This window comes from Pongo pygmaeus, chromosome 4 (assembly GCF_028885625.2).
Source record: "Pongo pygmaeus isolate AG05252 chromosome 4, NHGRI_mPonPyg2-v2.0_pri, whole genome shotgun sequence".
Lineage (NCBI taxonomy): Eukaryota > Metazoa > Chordata > Mammalia > Primates > Hominidae > Pongo > Pongo pygmaeus.
In genome coordinates this window covers 100,623,593-100,644,287 of record NC_072377.2, presented here as the reverse complement: position 1 = coordinate 100,644,287, position 20,695 = coordinate 100,623,593, and the positions used below count along the sequence as shown (strand labels likewise).

Here is a 20,695-nt window from a genome sequence, read left to right as displayed (position 1 = left end):
TAAAAGGTGGCTGCTATTAACTACATAAGTATGGAAGCAATTTCTAATTTTTGGCTCTGTAAGTTCAGCTCTTCTACAATATGACCCTAAAAATGCTTTAGGATTTCCATTTAAAGAACCAGATAATTCAGGGCACATATGTTCCCCAGCCCAGGTGTGGGGGGTCCAGGAGGCAGCCTCAATCCAAAGCTGCCTGTCTGGGAGACAGCAGAGCCTGCTGCCCTGCAGTCACAGCTGGTTATTGCTGGGCAGTGGGAGAAGGATGGACAACGCATCCCCTAGACCAATCTGACGCCCTTCTCAAGCCATCCATACATCCAAGTTTCTACAAGTCTATTTGAAAAACCAACAAAATAATAATACCAAATCACTACAATACAAAATATATTCAGCACAGCCCCATAGATTGAACTACACACCTCAGTGTGAACAGGGGAACCGTATCTTATTATCCAGTTGATGTTAAGGTTTTCCTATCAATCTGCTTCATTTACCTTTGGTTCTGTTGATTTCTCTGATGGCTGCTGTTCAGCTGATCTGGAAACTGCTTTTTTATTGAGAGCATCCTTACTTCCTGTATCTGATGCCTGCTTGGGTAGGCTTTTTGGCTGAAAGTACACACACAGGTGCCCATACACATATAAAGACATCGTTAACAAGATGATAGTCTTAAACATAATACTGATACTTTTCTCTATAGAATGAAAATTGTTCATAACAGTTGTGTTGTCTGTGGTTCTAAATTATATAAATTTGAATTAGTGTGATATACATGTGACAATTTCACTTTAGGTACAAAATTTGAAATAGTGCAAATCCTTCCCCCAAAATTCAGCAAGAATCACATAAATTGTAAACACTGCTATTGCCACATGATGGCACCATTTTAGCTGAAAAAACTAACATCCAACTGTCCATTGTAGGGATTAGTTTTGAATTGATGAAAGATTTTAATTATATCCCACCAAAAGAGGTTGCCTTATAATTAAGTCCTGATGATAATCACTTACCTCTGTGTGTTCTTTTGGCTTTCCTTCTTGGGATTTTTTCTCATGAACCACAGACAGCTGTCAATTTCAAAAGATTAAACTTGATTACGCTGTAATCCAACTTGTAATACTTTCAAAGAAGAACAAGAACGAAATTCCAACTAAAACATTCTGCCTTTTTCAGGAAAAGCCCACTTAGGCCTACTCTTTAGGATCACAGAGGTAGACATGTGCTATCAGGTCAATAGTAACCCTGTCAGCAGTCTCTGAGAATGGTGATTATCAGAATAATGAAAAATTTAGTATTTCATCTGAATAATATTTTCAAATACACGTATATCTCTAAATTACTGGTTGTTTTTCACAACTGTACACAGATAACACATGAGCCATGTGACTACTGAGTTTGTTGACAGCTAATCCCACTCTAGAAAATATATTTTAGGCCAGGTGCGGTGGCTCACCCCTGTAATCCCAGCACTTTGGGAGGCCGAGGCAGGCGTATCACGAGGTCAGGAGATCAAGACCATCCTGGCTAACACAGTGAAACCCCGTCTCTACTAAAAATACAAAAAAATGAGCCGGGCTTGGTGGTGGGTGCCTGTAGTCCCAGGCTGAGGCAGGAGAATGGCATGAACCCGGGAGGCGGAGCTTGCAGTGAGCCGAGATGGTGCCACTGCACTCCAGCCTGGGCGATGGAGCGAGACTCCGTCTCAAAAAAAGAAAAAAAAAAAAAAAAAAAAACTTTCATAGGATTTACAGTTTTTTTCTTTGTTAGTAGAGAAGATCTTATCACCAGAAACCCAATTTTCTTGAGATTCAGTAGATAAAAGTATTTAAAGTGGAATAAAAGACAACTTCCACTTGGCTGCTGATTTCTTCACTCGGAGTACCCTATGTTCTACCATCCCCAGGGGCCACCAGGAGGCCTTCCACAAAATCAGACAAGCCTCACCTTTCACCCTCACCTGTGCTTGAAGTACCTGGGCTCAAATATCTGTGTTTTTCCACAGGAAACCTTGTGGTCTTGTCTTAGTACTTGCTTTAAGTGCTTGACAAAATAAGATGCAGCACCTTATTGAAGAGAAACATTTGTGCTGCTGTACACACCCTGGGGTTCACCTCCATGCAGAGGCAGAATGGCATTCATTCTGGACAGTCATGGGTCAGGAAAGTAACAGAAGCTAGCCTCCTGTGTAACTGTTAACTAGCTCCACCAACTGACATAAGACTGTTACGATAAACCCAGCCAGCCTCTTAGGAAAGATTCTCATCCCTAAGCCATCTAGGTGCTGAGTTCAGCAGATGCCTTGTTCTTGATGTCTCATTGGAATTGGAATTGGATATTCACTACTACTCTTTGCCTTTTTTCTTTTGTTCCTATTGCATTTTTCTTTTTTAAAACAATTACTATACATATAACAAAAAACCAGATCTGAACAAAATGCTTCTGAAATAGAGTTTTCATCTATAAAATATTATATATCCTTTTTAACAATATACGGACTTAATGTTATGAATATTTTATATATTCTACATGTACACAGCCATTCAAAAGGGTCCAAAAATTAATTAAATTAGCCAGCAACACCCTTTACCATTCACAGCTGTGCCAAGGTAGGAAGTTGATTATTCATTATTATTAAAAAGAATCCAAATAACTCACTAGCAGACTTAAACTGTTTACCTTGGTTGACTGTGACGTCTTCTCAGGTTCTGTTTTTACAGCCTAAATTCAGAAAAAAGAAAAAAGAAAGAAAAAAAGGAAGGAAGAAAAGAAAGACAGACATAGTTTACAAAGACTATCATAGATTTTTTTCAACTGAGGAAACTCAAAAGAGATGATTTTTCATGTAATTATAAACACCGGTTAAGTTTGTTACACTTTGCTTGAAATTGCAACTCTTTAGATAAACAATTAGGTATACTAGTTAATATTCTGCTCTTCCTATTCAGGGAGCAATTTATATCTCCTTGCTAGGTATATCAAAGATATGTAAAGATTTATTACTATTTACATTGTAACACATAAATGTGCAACAGAAAATAAAAACCTTCATCACAAAGCCAAGGGCACTGTGTTTCCATGCCACTAATAAGGTGTTTTTATCAGTGAAATATTCATCACGGGTTTTGGCTGACAGTGTAAAACAATGGGATGGTGACAGAATTGAGGGCACAGAAAGCAGCGAAAATTACTTTTAGTGCCAGAATGTGGCTGATGGGCAGCTAAGCCTACAGAAAGTCCATGATGGGATCTCAGTGTTAACAGAAGACTGTGGATTGCAGTTATTAGCACATGCTGAGCGGGTGATGTAACTGTTAGTAAACAGAGATGCCCTAGTACAATGAACAACATCACCTGTTTTTTGTGTTTTTTCTTGTTAGGAAGATGTGGTCCTTCCATCTGTTGGCTGACTGGAATGGCCTAATATAAGAGCACAGCCCCAGGTATAATTTTATTTTATCTGTCAGTCAAATAAGTAACATGTACAAAAAGGGTTAAAATGATTATATCAAGATTCATTCTATTCATCTATTGCATCTACTCGATGCATATGTGTATAACGCCAAGAAGTTGTAAGCACTTACATTCTAAGGTCCTAAGCAAATATTTCAGTTTGTGTTTACATTTTTTCAGTGAAGGCTTTTTTCAGCGAAGGTTTCCATTAATAAAATTAATTTCTCATTCCTTTCCTTTCCCTGTGTAAAGACCACATTAACATCATTTTTTCCTATGTATCCAATGTTTAGTTATGATTAAATAGTCACAGATGTAACTGAAAGTTTTATGAAATTCTGTCAACATAATCCCCCCAAAATTGTGAATATTTAGTGCATGGATTTTTATTGGGCACATCACAGTCCTGTATGTAGAGATCTAATTTAAAGTTCTAGAAATGCTTCTAAAGAACTGGTTGTAATTTAGCATCTTTAGTATGATATTTTACAGTTTTATCCAACTAAACGTTACTTGTGCAAAAACAAGTAAGTACATGCATGCATTCTCAATATAGGCAAGATATAAAATCATGAATAAAACTTGATTAAACATTTCATGAACTTTTCAGTCAGAGTTTACAAACTAGGGTCCAATGCTTCCTGCTGTTTCTTTCCTTTTTATCTGCTTGGTAGTATCAGCACAAACTAGTGGTTTTTATTTATTTTTTTTAATTTGAAGAGGCTAAAGTCAATTATCCTCTTAATTTATCATGTCTTCTACTTCAGTAATGAAGACACATACTTTCTTCAAATAATGGCCCCTTGCTAGGCTAACACATTATTTTGGGAAGGGAACAAAGCTTATGATTGAAATGTTTTTAAAGAAATTTTAAATTTTGTATCCTTTCACACTACATTCTCATTAATGAGTTTCTATTTACGGAACTATCCTTTCAGTTTATGCAAATATAATCTATTAAATGATTAACAAGGAAAATAAGCCAGCTGGTAGTATAGTGCTTTGAATCTATTAATAGCTTGCAATTTGGCAATCAAGATTTTGCATGGGAGAACTCTACACTACAATTAAGAATGTATGCTCACAGACACAAGCAGCTTATAATGCAATCTATATTTAAATCAGTAATTGCTGAATTTATTTTTGTAGTGATTGTGCTGAATAATGATGGCCATAATAACTAATGTGTATCAATCACCTCTCATGTGTCAACCCACTTTATCTTCATAATAATCCTATGAGACAAGTATTATTTTACCCATTTCACAGATGAGAAATTGAGTTTAGAGCAGTTAAATAACTCCCTAAAGACATCCATGGTGGACCTGAGGTTGTGTGTTCTAGTCATCGCACTGCACTCTCTCCCCAGTACTGGCCAACAGACAATCCCATCTGGACACTTGCTTAGGACAGGAATTGTCCAATATACATTATGTTTCCTTACACAGTCTTGTGAGGCAGGTACTATTATCACCTTCCTCCAAACTGTACAGATAAGGAAACCAAAGCAAAAAGAGATTGTCCAATATCACAGCTGATGTGGAACCAGGTTCCAGGGAAAGAGACTTGAGGCCAAAAGTGGTCTCTAGTCAGCCACTGGGGACACTTCATTACTTGCATCTTATTTTTGTCTCTCCCTCTCTTCTCTCTCCTACTTTCCTCCAGTTTCACAGGACTGCCAAGAATTCTCATGATTAATGCTTAGAGAAGGGTGAAGAGTTTGCTGACATTTGTTCTAGGTAACAGGCCATGCTTCAAATAAACATTGGTCCTTGAGCTGAGGCACAGGGGATCGGAATCAGGCAACAGGATGAAAAAGAACCAAAAGAATAAAAAGGAAATCCTATATGTCTGGCTCTCCTTCCTATCTCTTTTCTTTGGTTTTCATGATCTCTAAATTCAATGAGATTATTTATTTATTTATTTATTTTTGAGACAGGGTCTTGCTCTGTGACCTGGGCTGGAGTGCAGTGGTGCAATCACAGCTTGCTGCAGCCTTTATGTCCTGGGCTCAAGCCATCCTCCTGCCTCAGCCTCCCGAGTAGCTGAGACTACAGGAGTAAACCACCACACCTGGCTAATTTTTTGTAGACACAGGATCTCGCTATGTTGCCCAGGCTGGTCCCAAACTCCTGGGCTCAAGCAATCCTCTCACCTTAACCTCTCAAAATGCTGGGATTATACGTGTGAGCCACTGTGCCTGGTCTTAATGAGAACTTTTATTTTGTAGATGCTTCTGGAATATTTTTTAAAATTAGGATTTTTAATTTTAGGCTGGACACAGTGGCTCATGCCTGTAATCCCAGCACTTTGGGAGGCTGAGATGGGAGGACTGCTTGAGCCCAGGAGTTTGAGACTAGCCTGGGTAACATAGCAAGACCCTGTCTCTACAGAAAAACAAAAATATTAGCCAGGCATGGTGGTGTGCCCCTAGAGTTCCAGCTACTCAGGAGACTGAGGTGGGAGGATCACTTGCATCCAGGAGGTCAAGGTTGCAGCAAGCTGTGATCATGCCACTATACCCAGCCTGGAAGACGGAGCGAGAGCCTGCCTCAAGGAAAAAAAAAGATTTCTAATTTTTTAAGATTAAGCTTGACATAATTAAATAGAGACAGCTAACATTAATTATAGATTATGTAATGTATACTTTGAAAGCAATTTAGAAATCAATGTAAATTTAAATACTAAATTAAAAAACTGATAATTTTAGATTAAAATTTTAAATGAATGCTAAATGACATTTATAAGAACTTAGATGTGCATAGTGTATTTCTAGATATTTGTAATGTTCTTTGAAGATGATTCAAGATGAGGCCATATAATCCTTTGATAGTACTAAGTTATAGTGCCACATCACCTGGGATAGGAAACTACAGGGATAGCACAGTAACATGAAAGACAGAAAACAAAAGTAGGTTGGTAATTTTAAACAAGGGCAATTTAATAATAATGGAGTTGGGATAGCTCTTAAAGGTATTAAAGAATATTGGCACACAAACATTAGTTGAGAGAATTTTGAAAATGCTCCCTCTTTAATTCCCTCCCCTGAAATATTCCCAAGAGACAGAGCTTGAGCTAGAGTAACTTAGGGAGAGGGTTTAAAAGGCAGCTGCAGCCAGCTCTTCAGAACAAAGTGGACAATACCACTAGAGGAAATTCTTTTAATTCTGAAATTCAAAAAAATAATTTTAAGAATAAATCCCAAATAGAGCTCAAGAAAGGTTTGTCAATAAAATGGTACCCCACAAGACTCAAATTTCAGAAAAAAAAAAACTTGAGAAAGCATCCGAAATAACCAGTATATTTTTATGTTCATTTAGTATAATCTTTCATTTTTATATTTATTTTTAAATGGCCAGAATAGTAAGACCATTTTAGCAAGCATTAATAATTTATATTCTTTCAATTTAGAGAAATGTAGAGAAATGTACTTAGAGGAATATCTTCAATTAAAAAACGCAACCAAATCTAGGATCAAAGACAAAAACAAAACTGGCCACGGGCATGGTGGCTCATTCCTGTAATCCCAGCACTTTGGGAGGCCCAGGTGGAAGGATCGCTTCAGCCCAGGAATTTGAGACCAGCTTGGGCAACACAGTGAGACCCTGTCTCTACAAAAACAAACAAACAAACAAACAAAAAAACAATTAGCTGGGCATGGTGGTGTGCCTCTGTAGCCCCAGCTACTCAAGAGGCCGAGATGGGAGCATCGCTTGAGTCCAGGAGGTTGAGGCTGCAGTGAGTGTAACCACACCACTATACTCCAGCCTGGGTGACAGAGCAAGACCCTGTCTCAAAACAAAACAACTCTAGGTGACTCCACTTTTTTAGATAATGTAAAACCCTGTAGATGATGTATAAGGTAAATATTGGAAGGAAAGCTGAGTTTTCAAAGACCCCCCCATAAATTAGGAAGAAAATGTTTACTTACTTACATAATTAAAACTTCCTAGCACAATAACTCATCGTCAACAATTAGCCTACATTTGTTTTGCTTTGCAGCACAATCAACTTAAATTAGCACTCACTCAATTAGCATTCTTCATACCTTGGTTTCTGTGGGATTCATACTGGAAGACTTGCTTGTCACACCAGAGGAAGCTGACACCTAGAAAGAAAAGAAAGAAACAGAAAGTTTGATTCTATTTAACCTACAATCTACATGGTCCTTCAGCTCCTCTTAACCATACTGCCCTTGCCCTTTATCTTGGTTTTACCCAGTTTAGAGCACAAAAATCTAGTAGGAGGTGGTGTCCAGTAGTGAAAGTCTTTGTAACCAGATCAAATAGGTTCAAAATTTGGGTCTGCTATTTACTAAATCATCTCAGGTAAGATACTTAAATTTTGTAATCTCCAGTTTCCCAACCTCAATTTTTCTTTAGTAGTTAACAACTACCTTGTAAGTTTATTATTAGAATTATTCCCTGGCACATAATGAATGCTCAGTAAATGTTATAATTACTGTTTATGTTATTTTGAGAAAAAACATGGACTTTGCAACTCAAAATTTTGTTCAAGCCCCAGCTCTGTCAATTACAAGCTCTATGACTCTGAGCTTTAGTTTTCCAGGTCCATTTACATATAAAGGCCAATAACATCTATTTGCAGGGTTGTATTTGAGATAGTGTGGCAAAACATCTGGCAAATTGTAGATGCTCATTAAATTGCCAGTGTGTTATTCCTAATACATAAGATAGAAGGACAAAACTCCCGAAATAGACTTGGGTGGATGCGAACTGTCCGTTCAGTGTCATGTAAGAAAGAGAAGGTGGAGACAAGGTTGCAGAGGGAATTCTGCTGCGTTATTTGTCTCATCCAGACTCTTCCTTAGAAGGCAAGAGGTGATAAATAGTAACTATTCAAGAAACACCCTTCCTTGAGATGCCTGCAGTGGTGCAATCAGCCCCTGTGATCCAGTCATCTAAGTACTGGGATGTGCGTGTGGATACTTGTATGGTTTGGAGTACTATTCTAGTACTTAACTTGTATTACACTGGTTAATATTAAACAGATAATTATCATCTTTGCAAACTCCTACCCAGACTCATTTAAACCTCCTTAACATTTAAGTCCGTTAGGTTTTAGAATCCAGAGATTCCATCTGGCATGAGCTGCCTTCTTAAGTAACTGACTGTCAGTAAACAGCTGCTACCCTGCCAACAACACCCAGGGAAGCCTATAAGATGGACCTCACTCTGTCTCTAACGCCTGGCCCAAAGCCACTTCAGAGGCTGAGTCACAGGGCAGCATGAGCCCATTCCTGCTTCTCCCTTACCTTCCCCCACCCTCAATACACTACCACTCAAGGTGATTGTATGAAACCCACTATAGTCTATGGCCCATGGACAAAATCACCTTCCCCACAAACCTCAGTTAATGTAGAACACGCTGATGCTTGTAGTTAAACTATTATAATTTACAGACAGAAATCCAAAGCTTTCGTATACTTATTTTTCAAAAATAATCATATACACATAACTATTCCTGAGAACCCTTAGGCACCAACTGGACACTCCCCTCCACCAAAATACACACACGCACACATACAACAAGCCCCAGTCACTGTAGCAGGGCATGGAAGGGCACCTCTCACATTCTTTTTGGTACTGAAAACTGGAAGATGTACCAAGATAGATTTTCCCTCTATCAAATTAATGGATAAATATATGAATATCCATATTTTTCTTTGAAAATATTTTTAAAACGTTATGGAGCTTAATGTCCCTGTATTTATGTAATTCTATCATTCCATAATTGGAATTGATTGTACAAATTTCCATTCAAACTCAAGAAGTTCCACTTAGCTGCATTCCATTCCTTTAATGATTCCCCTCAACCATGCAACACCAACACAGAAACCACTCTATGTGAAAGTGCTTCTGAAGCTGAAAATCTTTAGGTAGACATAAACTTATTTTCCGCACATCCAAATGTATTAAATCATCCATAAAATCACATTGCCTTGAATTGTCCAGCTTGCCTCGTTACTTTACTAAACAAAACCTTGAAGTAATCCTCAAATTCCAGAAAGGAGAAAACTTTCAGAGGGCCCCCATGAACAGTAAAATCTCTATAGAGCATAGCTGAAAATCAGCAATAGCGCAGGATATAGTGGGAATTCAGCTGAGGGCCTTGGCCCCTGTTGGCAGCACAGATTCCTGCATGAAAGTTTTCTTCCCTCACTAAGGCACTAACCATTTTAAAACTGAAATATGAAAGCTGCTTTATGGGATCTGGAAGTAGGGAATATGCCCACCACATTGTTAATCCATTCGATTCTGGCTACAGCTTGTTCAATTTTTATTCTCTCTGCAAAGACAAGCAACTTTCAATATTTGTAATCTCTGGTGAAGGACTGAACACACTTTCGTTGTATATTCTTTTGCATTGTTTGAATTTCATATCATTCATGTGGATAACATTTATAATAAAAAAATTGTGAAGGGTTAATCCATAGATCTTCAAAGAAAAAGCATCTTAGTGATAAGGTTTAATATAAGCTTTAATATATAGGCTTTAAACAGATGAGAAAAATGGAATCTCACGTCCAAGATTTTACCAGAGTTCATTGGCTCCCCCAAGTGTTTATCCAGAATATACTCTGTGCCAGGTACTGTGTCAGGTGCTGGGGACACAGAGGTAAAAGCAGTAGGCAAATCCCTGCCCTTATGAAAGCTATAGCCTAGTCAAAGATGGCATTAGTAAAATAATCACTCCAACAATTATTTGCTACAAAGGAAACTCACAGGGTTCCATGAGAATGTAGATGAGGGAACCATAGCAGTTCAGGGGATAGTTGAGACAGGCAGTTCTGAGAACGTGACCTGTCATGCGGTGACCGGAGGATAAGGAGGGATCGCTCAGGCTGGAAAGGAGCACTCTCTGCACGAGGACCCTCCGAGCTGTGTACGCCAGGCCTGAGAGCTTAGCCACCTGACTTCTAACCCAGGGTCCCTCTACTGCAGTGCCTGCCACTTGGCTGGTCCTGCTAACATCAACGGGCTGCCAATTTTAAAGCACAACCATCAGTGCTCATATAGACCAAAATACCTCTAAAGAATTAATACTGTAAATCAGAGTATAAATAATACTGTAAATCAGAATTCTTACTGTAAGAATTAATACTGTAAATCAGAGTATAAAGTGCTGCTATCAAAATACCCCTCCCAAATGACCCATGTACCTATCTTAATATCCCGAATATTAGTAATCATTTATAAACTTGAATTAAGGCACAAGTCAGAGTAACAAGAAGCAGAGAAAAGTTCCTTAATAGAAATCAATCTCCACTCACCCACCTATTCAACAATTATTATTTAAAAAGCAATGTACAGATGGGTGCAATGGCTCACACCTGTAATCCCAGCACTTTGGGAGGCTGAGATGGGAGGACTGCTTGAGTCCAGAAGTTGGAGACCAGCCTGGGCACTATAGTGAGATCTTGTCTCTACAAAAAATTTAAAAATTAGCTGAGTATGGTGGCATGCGCCTGTAGTCCCAGCTACTTGGGAGGCTGAGGTGGGAGGCTCACTTAACTGTCTTGTGAGACTGGATGGGAGTAGGGAGGGTTCTGAGCTCTGCAGAAGGTCCTGGCAAGTGGGCCAGGATGGGAGGGTAAGGGCTTCTATAGAAGCGGGGGCGGAGGGGGGGATCCTAGAATGTGGGCTCGTCCATTGTGCCACTACCCGTAGCTGATGGAACAATCATTCTCTCAGCTCCTTACTTCTTTGTCTACCACACATTAGAGTCCCTTCACGTCTTCCTGGCCTCTTGCCAGGCACCTCCCACTGGATTACAGGAATCCCCTCCGCCTCCCCTCCAGCCATTCAGCCTCCCCGTGATCTCTCCCCTTGACCCCAGCTGGCTTGGCTCAGAACTTGCACAGAGTGGGGCGTCGGACGCGTCAGAATTCTTTCTCCTCATGCCAGACCTTCCTTCCCTTCTGCACCCCATCACTGGCTGCACTCCCATATCCTCCCACCTGCAACACTACTTGCCCTTCACACACCTGAATCTGTCTTTGTTTGTTGAAGGTTACTAACAACATTGGGCTGTATGCATGTTCCCTCCTTCTCCACTTGACAATCCATCGGCAGTTTCACGTTGAGTCACTGACTGACTGTTCTCTCCTTGTTGGCTGCTGTGGCTTTAGGAGCCCTATGTTCCCTCCCTATACCTCTAACTTGTTTTCTTCTGGAAGCCTCTTCCACTTGCTCCATTCTTCTCTGTATTTTTTTTTTTTTAACTTTTAGGTTCAGGGGCACATGTGTAAGTTTGTTAAAAAGGTAAACTACGTGTCTTAGGGGTTTGGGGGACAGATTATTTCATCACCCAGGTGATAAGCACAGGACCTGATAGGTAGTTTTTCAATCCTTACCCTCCTCCCTCCCTCCAGTGTTCTTTAATATTCAGTCTCTGCCTTTTCTCTGATATTATTGCTCCCTCTGACTTTAAGCATCTCTTATTTTGGGAGCAATTCTTCAAACCTTATCAGCAACTCTACCATATGACCAGACTGCATTATTTTACCTTAAAGAGAGGAAGCCAAGAAAGATAGATATAGGCTCAAATCCCTGCTCCAATGCTTATTAGCCCAAACTAACCTCTTGGAGCCTCCGTATCTCCTCATCTGTAAAATGGGGGTAATACCATGAAGCTGCTCTCAGGAAATCACCTGGCCTTGACTCACCTGTTGATTCAGTGCCAGTTCCAGTCCTTATCACCATTACATCCTTCTCATTTCTACTGCTACCCTACTCCAGGTCTAATCACCTATCACCCACACCTGGATAGAAACCCCCTTCTAATAGTTTCCATCTAATAGTTGCCATCCTTACCCTTATTTGTCTCTCAATCCTTTCTGTCTATGGCTGACTAATCTTTCTAAAATAAATGTCTACCATGTTTCCACACTGATGAAATATCAATAAGTCCTAGACAAAGTTTAATGCCTTCTGCCTGATTTTTAGATTCTCCATTATTTGAACTCTCTCATCATGACCCCATATTGAGTCTCCCCTCTAACCATGAAGGTGTCCTTACCATCTCACGAGCACCACATCAGGCAGCATAACACACAGGTTAAAAGGGTTAGAGTGGATTCTGGTCTCAAGACCATGGTGGAATCCAGCTGCCATTTAATGCACATGCAACCTTAAGCAAGTTGCTTAACCTCTCTGCCTCAGTTTCCTCATATGTAAAATTGAAATAGTAACAATCCTTCTCTGGTTGAATTGTTTTGATAACTGTTTTAAGGGTAAGTTAATGCATGTGAACCAATAACTGCGTGGCAAGTGGTAAGTGCTGGGCAAATGGCAGTTATTGTTATCACCATCACCATCACCATCACACTCCCTTCCACTTCTGAGCCTTGCAACTTGCCATTCCCCCTGCCTAGAAGCTTCTTCCCTGCCCAAGTCCCATCTTCCCTGCCCTTGAAGATTTAGCTCAAGATACACTATTTGCATCTGCTTTAGCTCTTATTATCTTCTTAACTCTTGTGTTGATATTTCTCACTTTAACACTGAACCATGCATTCTGTGTTGGGGGGTTACTGAGTTCCTTTCTAAGTGTACATTATGTCTTATTGATGAAGCTATAAATTTATCATGATGAAGCTATAAATTTATCAAGAGGCAGAGGTCATTTCTACTCCCCACCGTGCCTATACAGTAGCAGAGAGGGGCTCAAAAATTACAGTTGATTCACATTTTTGTTTCCATTTTCTAGCTGTCAATTAAAGTCTCATTTAAATACAGAATAAGATACAGTTTTAATACTTTAAGTTTTTTTTAAGCTGGAATCGGGAATACACTTAATAAATCAGAAGACTTAAGTTTCCTTTTGGATGGCTGCTAAGTGGCTGGGACTCCATGAGAGGTCAATTAAGCCTGCTGAGCATCTAGTTTCTTATCATGGGAATACCATGCACCCTACAGGGTTACTGTGAGAATCAAATTAGGTAACAAATGTTAGAGCAATTTAGGCAAACCACAAAACAAATACAAAACATTTTCTAAATTAAAAAATCTGACAAATAAATAACTAATTTTTAACTTTTACAAATAGCTCTGCTAGATGTACAAGAGAAAAACAAATAATTTGTCCTGAGCCATGATCAGATTCTTATTTAATAACACATCTCAAATACTGAAATAAAGGTAATCATGGATGAAAAAAGATCCTTTCCTCACAACATTTATAAAACAGCCAAATGTGAATGAACTCCATGAAGGCAGGGGCCAGGCCTGTTTGAGTTGCCACCCATCCCCATCCCCATCCCCGGAGTCTTAACATAGTAGTTGCTTAACAAGTATCTGAGATAAATGCATGAATTTGTACATGAATAAACATAAGAGTATTATTTGATGGCACAAAACCAACATTGTCTGAGTTTTATTATTTGATCATCAGAAATTCTGTTGACAGCACAGGTCAGAAAACTGATTAGAATAACACAATTTAAACTTTAGGTAATTTACGTTATTATTGTCATCAACCAGGAGTTGTACAACTTAAAAATAAAACACATATACGCAAAACCCTGAGCTGCTTCCTGTAAGACACCTGCAACAAAACAAGGCTGCTCACAAGGGGCTTTTCTAAGGAAGACATGGACATTCTTTAAACACCTTTTATAGGTCTACTGAACACAGGCTTCCATTTTTCTTTCTGTAATGATGGATTATTCACTTCAGGAAATGAATATTCAGATGTCTGTTGTTTGCCAAGCTGTCACACCATGACATACATTCTTACAATCCCTTTAATTATTAAGTATAATAATGGTGCTTTTAAAGAGACCTGCAATAGAGTCATCTAACAAGGTATAGTGTTTATGATAACAGAAAGTGTGATTCTGATGAAAGATAAACAATGGATCATCTATGAATGAAGTTCAGCCATCTCTTTTGGGCAGAATATGGTGTTGTGCTAGTAGATCTAGTTACAGTGCCAACTTATATCTCAGAACATAGTATTTGACAAGTTTGATTGTGATAAGATCTTAGGTACAGTACAATGCTACAGGCGGTCAGAAAAGGGAGACTATTTCTGAGGTGCTGGTTTGGAACATGGTTAGGAAAGGCTTCATAGACAAGGCAGGGACTATCTATTGGATGCTTATTGTAGTGTCATCTACAGGGAGGTGGGGACTTATAGAATCTTCCAAATACCAGGAACTGTGACAGATGCTCTATGTATCTGATTTCCATATATCTTCATAAAATCTTGATAGGTAAACATTATTATCTGCATTTTATCAATGAGAAAACTGATGCTTAGAGAAGTTAAATAACTTATCTAAGATTACACAGTTAAGAAGGGGCAGAGCCTGAATTTGAACACAGATATGACAACAATGTCCATGAACTTTTCGCTGTAACAAGTTGACTGCCCTCATTTCAAATACTAAAACAAAATATCTTGATTTTATAAAATGTGTAGATAGAGGCTGGATCAGGCAGGCATTCTAGGTGAGCAAAACAGCTTGCACAAGACTTAGGGGTAGGAAAGTACCAGAGATATTCAGTCCAGAATGCAACAGGTTAGATGAAGTTGAATGCAAAAATTTAGAGAATTTGGACTATTAGGGAGAAACTGAAGATAACTACAGCTTGGCAGAGTAGGCTGTACATTCATAAAATATATTACAAGGAAACAGTTTAGTTAAAAATAAAGAGCTCTACTTGTTTTGAGGAGTGCAGAGCACATGAGCTTTGGCCTCTGATGCAAGATGTGGGCAGACCTCAAAATAAACATACAAACGTTGCCTAGCAACTGCGACAATAGTCACAGCTGATCTGTGATCTAAATCCAAGCTAGAAGGATACCTGGCCATATTCTCGAGTGTCTGATTATGAGCTCTGATACTGGACCACCCCAAGAACTTAGAAAAAAAATCCACATTTAAGGCATGAAGTTGAGCTTCCGGTTCTACAAGGCAACTGCTTCATTTTCATTGCTTTCCAAACTCTAGTTTTCCAGTGCTTTTTTATGGGATAATAATTTTGTAAGTAAGGAGAAGAGTAAGCCACACAGCCTAGGTCAGTCATCAAAGAATAGAAAAGCAGATTTCTTTCCTGAAGTTGTATTCACGTCTCTAGGGATTCCAGTTGCTTCTCTTGATGCATGAAATAATTCCAACTATGTCTAATCTCTGGCTGCCTAAGATAAAGCAAAACAGGGAAGGCAGGTCCAGAAAATGCAGCCTACTTTCTGCTTCTTATCCCTCCCCTAGAGAAGGTTTGACAGGTGAGGATTTACATAAGCCTGCGAATCAAACAATTTTGTTAACAGGCACTACAGGAGCCATGAGGAAGACTGTACTTAACTAGCCATGTGACTTGGAGCTCTTAACTTTTCCTGTGCTCCTTTTCTTTATTTGTAAAAACTGTTGGCCTTGAGAATCCTGCAGTTCTGCAATTCTAACATTATATGCTATACTTTAATGGAGGGCATTAAATAATGTGCTTAAGGACAAATGTTCAATTGGGAAACACAGGGGTTAAGAGCATGGGCTCTGGAGTCCCATAGACCTGAGGCCTAATTCTGGTTGCACAACTACAGATAGGCTGCTTAATCCTTCCAAATGTGAGGTTTTTAAATTCATTTAATGGATATAAAAAATGATACCTACTTCATAAGATAGCAGTGAGGATTAAATGAGGGTATGTGTATAAAGTGCATGATTTGGTGTCTGGCACATGGTACATCAATAGCAGTGATTTTTATTATTTTATGAATGCCAACAGCCTCGAAAGTTTCTTTGCTTGGCCTCAGAATGACAGAGTAATTCTGTGCTGACCACTGACCACTGCATTTTTTTGTTTTTTGTTTTTGTTTTTTGGACAGAGTATTGCTCTGTCACCTAGCTGGAGTGCAGTAGCATGATCTTGGCTCACTGCAACCTCTGCCACCCGGGTTCAAGCAATTCTGTCTCAGCCTCCCGAGTAGCTGGGACTACAGGTGTGCACCACCACACCTAGCTAATTTTTGTATTTTTAGTAGAGATGGGGTTTAACATATCGGTCAGGCTTGTCTCAAACTCCTGACCTCAGGTGATCCACCCACCTCAGCCTCCCGAAGTGCTGGGATTACAGGTGGGAGCCACCATGTCCAGCCTGAGCACTAATTTGAGAAGTTACACATTTCACATTAAATGCTTATCTTCCTCAAAGAAAAGAACCTGCAATTATTTTATTAAATTAAAGAATGCAATTATTTTACATTGTGTCATTTTCTTTTGGATTCAAATGCATGGTTGCTTTAGGTCCATGTTCCAGTCAAATAAAGAGGAATCTTGGTAGCAAGAGCACATACTTGTAACAACCCTGACAGATTATGAGCTTATCTAAAGCATATGTGGTTATTGATGATATGATTATGGTATAAGAATGAGAAATTCTGGCCAGGCACGGTGGCTCACACCTGTAATCCCAGCACTTTGGGAGGCCGAGGTGGGTGGATCACCAGGTCAGGAGATCGTGACCATCCTGGCTAACACAGTGAAACCCTGTCCCTACTAAAAATACAAAAAGTTAGCTGCGCATGGTGGCACGCACCTGTAGTCCCAGCTAATCGGGAGGCTGAGACAGGAGAATCACTTGAACCCAGGAGGCAGAGGTTGCAATGAGCCAAGATCGCGCCACTGCACTCCAACTGGGTGACAGAGCAAGCCTCCATCTCAAAAAAAAAAGAAAAAAAGAAAAAAAAAAAAAAAGAATGAGAAATTCTGAGCTCTGCTGAACAATCACCCCAGAAGCCTTTCTACTTCCATAGTACATTCATTCCTTAGGTGTAAACTGAACAGAGAGCAAGAAAAACATGGGAACTTTTATGTGCTCTTGTGCTGCAAAACCAACTGCGAGCCTCAATCTCCACAGAAACGAGAGACTCAAAACGTCTCTAACACAAAGTAGGGAGGAACATATGAGGATATCTTAAGACAGAGCCAAACATGTGAGGACTGAGAGATGGGCCTGGCAGCCCACCTTTCATTGAAGAATATTCTTAATTAAAAAGCCAACGTCATGAGAACCGTAACAAGGTTCTCTTATCCAAGCTGATTGTCAAATAACCAACATGAAAATGGGAAGTGAAATAAAACATCATTCTGGAAACCACCTGAGAAGAACAAATTCACAAATGTATACTGACAGCAAGTTTAATTTTGCAAATATTAAAGAGGCAGTGTTGTATCAATTTTTGCAAATATTAAAGAGATGGTCTCCGGGCACAGTGGTTCATGCCTAGAATCCCAGCACTTTGGGAGGCTCAGGTGGGAGGACTGCTTGAGCCCAGGAGTTAGAGACCAGCCTGGGCAGCATAGTGAGGCTCCATCTCTACAAAAGAATCAAATTAGCCAAGTGTGGTAGCACACATCTGTGGACCCAGGCCCTCAGGAGACTGAGATGGGAAGACCACTTGAGCCTGGACATCAAGGCTGCAGTGACCTGTGATCACACCACTGCACTCCAGCCCAAGTGACAGAGCAAGACCCCAAGACCCTGTTTCAAAAAAAAAGAAAAAAAGAAAAGAAAAGAAAAAAAGTTGTGTCATAGTTAGAAGAATGGCTTTGGAACCAGGCCACTTGAGTTTGAATCTCAGCTCTGCTAAATTGTGTGACCTTGAGTAAATTTCTAAACTGCTCTGTGCCTGTTTCGTATAATGATACATTCCACTGCATTACATTCCACTTTCCCATCAGATAAAAATTCAGTGGAATAGATAGAAGAACAGATTTTAAAGTAGGATTCATTTGAATTTGAAACTGCTGTAAATATATGAGCACTGCTTCTTATATTTCAATCTAAGCAAAAGTTTCCTATAGGATAAGGGCATCCTATTTCCTATAGGATAAGAGTGTTTTCAGTTATGTGCTATTTAATTTTACTATTAACAATTTTCGCCATATTCCAAAATGGCTAATTTATTCCTTCTCTACTGCCCATGTCAAATGTCCAAAGAAACTGTCAACTAAACTATTATCTCCTAATCCCAATCAGTGTACAATACTCTCTTTCAGACAAGTGGGAAACCTCACCCATCAGAATTTCAGCAGTACTAAGATACTGCATATAACAAAAGAGCACAATATTGATTTCCAGTGTTTAAGTTTAGAAACAAATTCCCCTCTCAGTTATTTAAACTACTTAGATATAAACTACTGAATGGAGGATTTCGTAAGACTAGTCTGCTGAAAAGAATTTTAAAATCAAATAGAATCTTGCTATTTGTAGTGACCCAGAGTAAGTTATTTGAACTCTCTGGGCCCTCAGTCTCCTCATTTATAAAACTGCCAATACCTCCTTACCTAGTTGTAAAATATGAGACTCTTACGAGGAATAAATGAAATCTTATGTAAATCACTTAGCACAGTAGTTGTCCAATAAATTAATAAATGTTAAATTTGTTTCCATTTATTTTCAAAATCTACATCCTGGAGAGTTTCTCTAAACTATATACATGCAGCTAGGCTGAATCCTGCCCCCAGAGCATTCCAGAATTTTTTTCAGATTATCAGCAATAGCTAGAATGTTCTTGGTTAACTTTTTCTTTGTTTTATATTGGTTGTCTTCCCAATTTGAATGGTACCCACATTTTCAGTTCATTGACCTATATATAGTAAGATATGGAGAAGTTATACATACATAGAAAAAACACGGTTTACTACTACCTCAATTGGAAATCAAGTGGTATTTCACTAAGATTTTAATTGCAAATATGGAGATCAGTGTTGATCACATTTAATCTTTGGAAACCTGTGAACAGGTATAAAAATATGATTGTCAGAAGGGCTGGAGAAGAAAACAATTCTAATTTTCTGGGCTAGGAATCCAGGCCTGCCACCATAACATTGTGAGAATAATTCATCACACAATACTGCAATAATTAAAAGATTATTGAAACCAACAGAAGGCTCAAACTCAATAGCCAAGAGAGATTAACCCTCCATTTTTAAACTCTGAATATTCAGCAGAGGGCAGATTGTTTTTAAAATTTTTTTTTCAGTGATGTGGACCCATTAGGGCTAAAATTCCAAGCAAATATAATTAACTAATTGATTAAAAACTCAAGGGTAGAGTAAGATATCACGTGGAAGATATTTAGTTTTATAATATTGCTGGGGCAAAACATGATCTCTAATTCTAATCATTGAAACTATATGTAGAATAGGCAGGAATTCATAACTATTTAAATATTTTGGGCTAAAAATGTTCATAATTATTGCTGGCAATGAATGTAATGTCAAGCCACTGGGCAATGTAACTGGCCAAGCATTAACACCGTAGCTCAGTGGTTCTTGACATAATGGGTAGAAATGGTCCTGGAAGAGAATTATTTATAGGCAGTAGTTAGAATAGTGGGAGAGGAGGCGGGCAATAGACACTTAGAAACTTACAAAGGAAAAAGGGCAAGAAGAAGAAGGAAGGAGGTCTGTGACCTAAAAATCTGTAAGCCCCTCAGGTAATTCTAAAATTCCCAGACATGGAGAATCACTTTTAGGTAATTTAAAACAAGATGGCTTTGTAGTGGGCTCAGTGAAAGGACCACCATTTTCTACCATCTATTGCTGTACATTAGTGCTCCATTCCTGGTGACAATCTCTGTCTCTTCACACTTAACATTTGGTTAAAAGAAAGGATCACATAAGATATTAGGATAAATTTGCAAAATGACTCTTCAAAATTACCTTCCAGCCAGCTTAAAATTAGATTTTTGATGCTAATATTGCTAGCCTAGGTTACTGAAGAACCTAAATGTTCCCTAAAAAGACTGGGACAAAGGCATACATGCTTGCCCTAAAGTACCTCAATACTTGTCCTCTTTATTCTTACGTCCCTAAACCCCAGGAACACTTGATACTCGTGACTTTCTCTTTCTCTGTAGCCCGCGTCCTTTCTTGCACCGCAAGGAGATAGTAGTATGTTGTAGACATCATCAATCCCAATACTGCTATCATTTTATAGGTAGATATTCTGGAACTAATATTAGGGGAACCCCTAATGCTGCACACATTATACACCCAGTATACAGCTCAGCTGCCAGGATATTTTTTAAAACAGGATGCAATTTTCAAATGGTCAAGTAATTAAATTTTCAGAAAATAATATATGTCTATTTCTGTAGATCAGGAGTCTAAAAAGCAAATGAAAACACGTGTAGAGTGATGTGAATATCATCAGATCATTATGAAGATCAGGCCAGTATGAATATCATAAGGCCAGTATGATGATAAGATAAG

At 38.9% G+C, this 20,695-nt stretch overlaps 1 protein-coding gene across 35 annotated transcripts in view; it reads right to left on the bottom strand.

The window, feature by feature from the left end:
- CAST (calpastatin) overlaps positions 1-20,695 on the bottom strand; it is a 112,046-nt gene that overhangs the window by 43,116 nt on the left and 48,235 nt on the right. For 18 of the 35 annotated variants that reach the window (XM_054487781.2, XM_054487788.2, XM_054487782.2 and 15 more), the window contains 4 exons: positions 7,499-7,558; positions 2,677-2,718; positions 1,011-1,067; positions 495-608 (listed from right to left, as the gene is read on the bottom strand). In XM_054487781.2, coding sequence (XP_054343756.1) covers positions 495-608; positions 1,011-1,067; positions 2,677-2,718; positions 7,499-7,558 — 273 coding nt within the window. Of the gene's footprint in view, positions 1-494; positions 609-1,010; positions 1,068-2,676; positions 2,719-3,351; positions 3,458-7,498; positions 7,559-20,695 lie in introns of those variants that run through there. The other 17 variants (XM_054487777.2, XM_054487778.2, XM_054487784.2 and 14 more) reach the window with 2 other exon arrangements.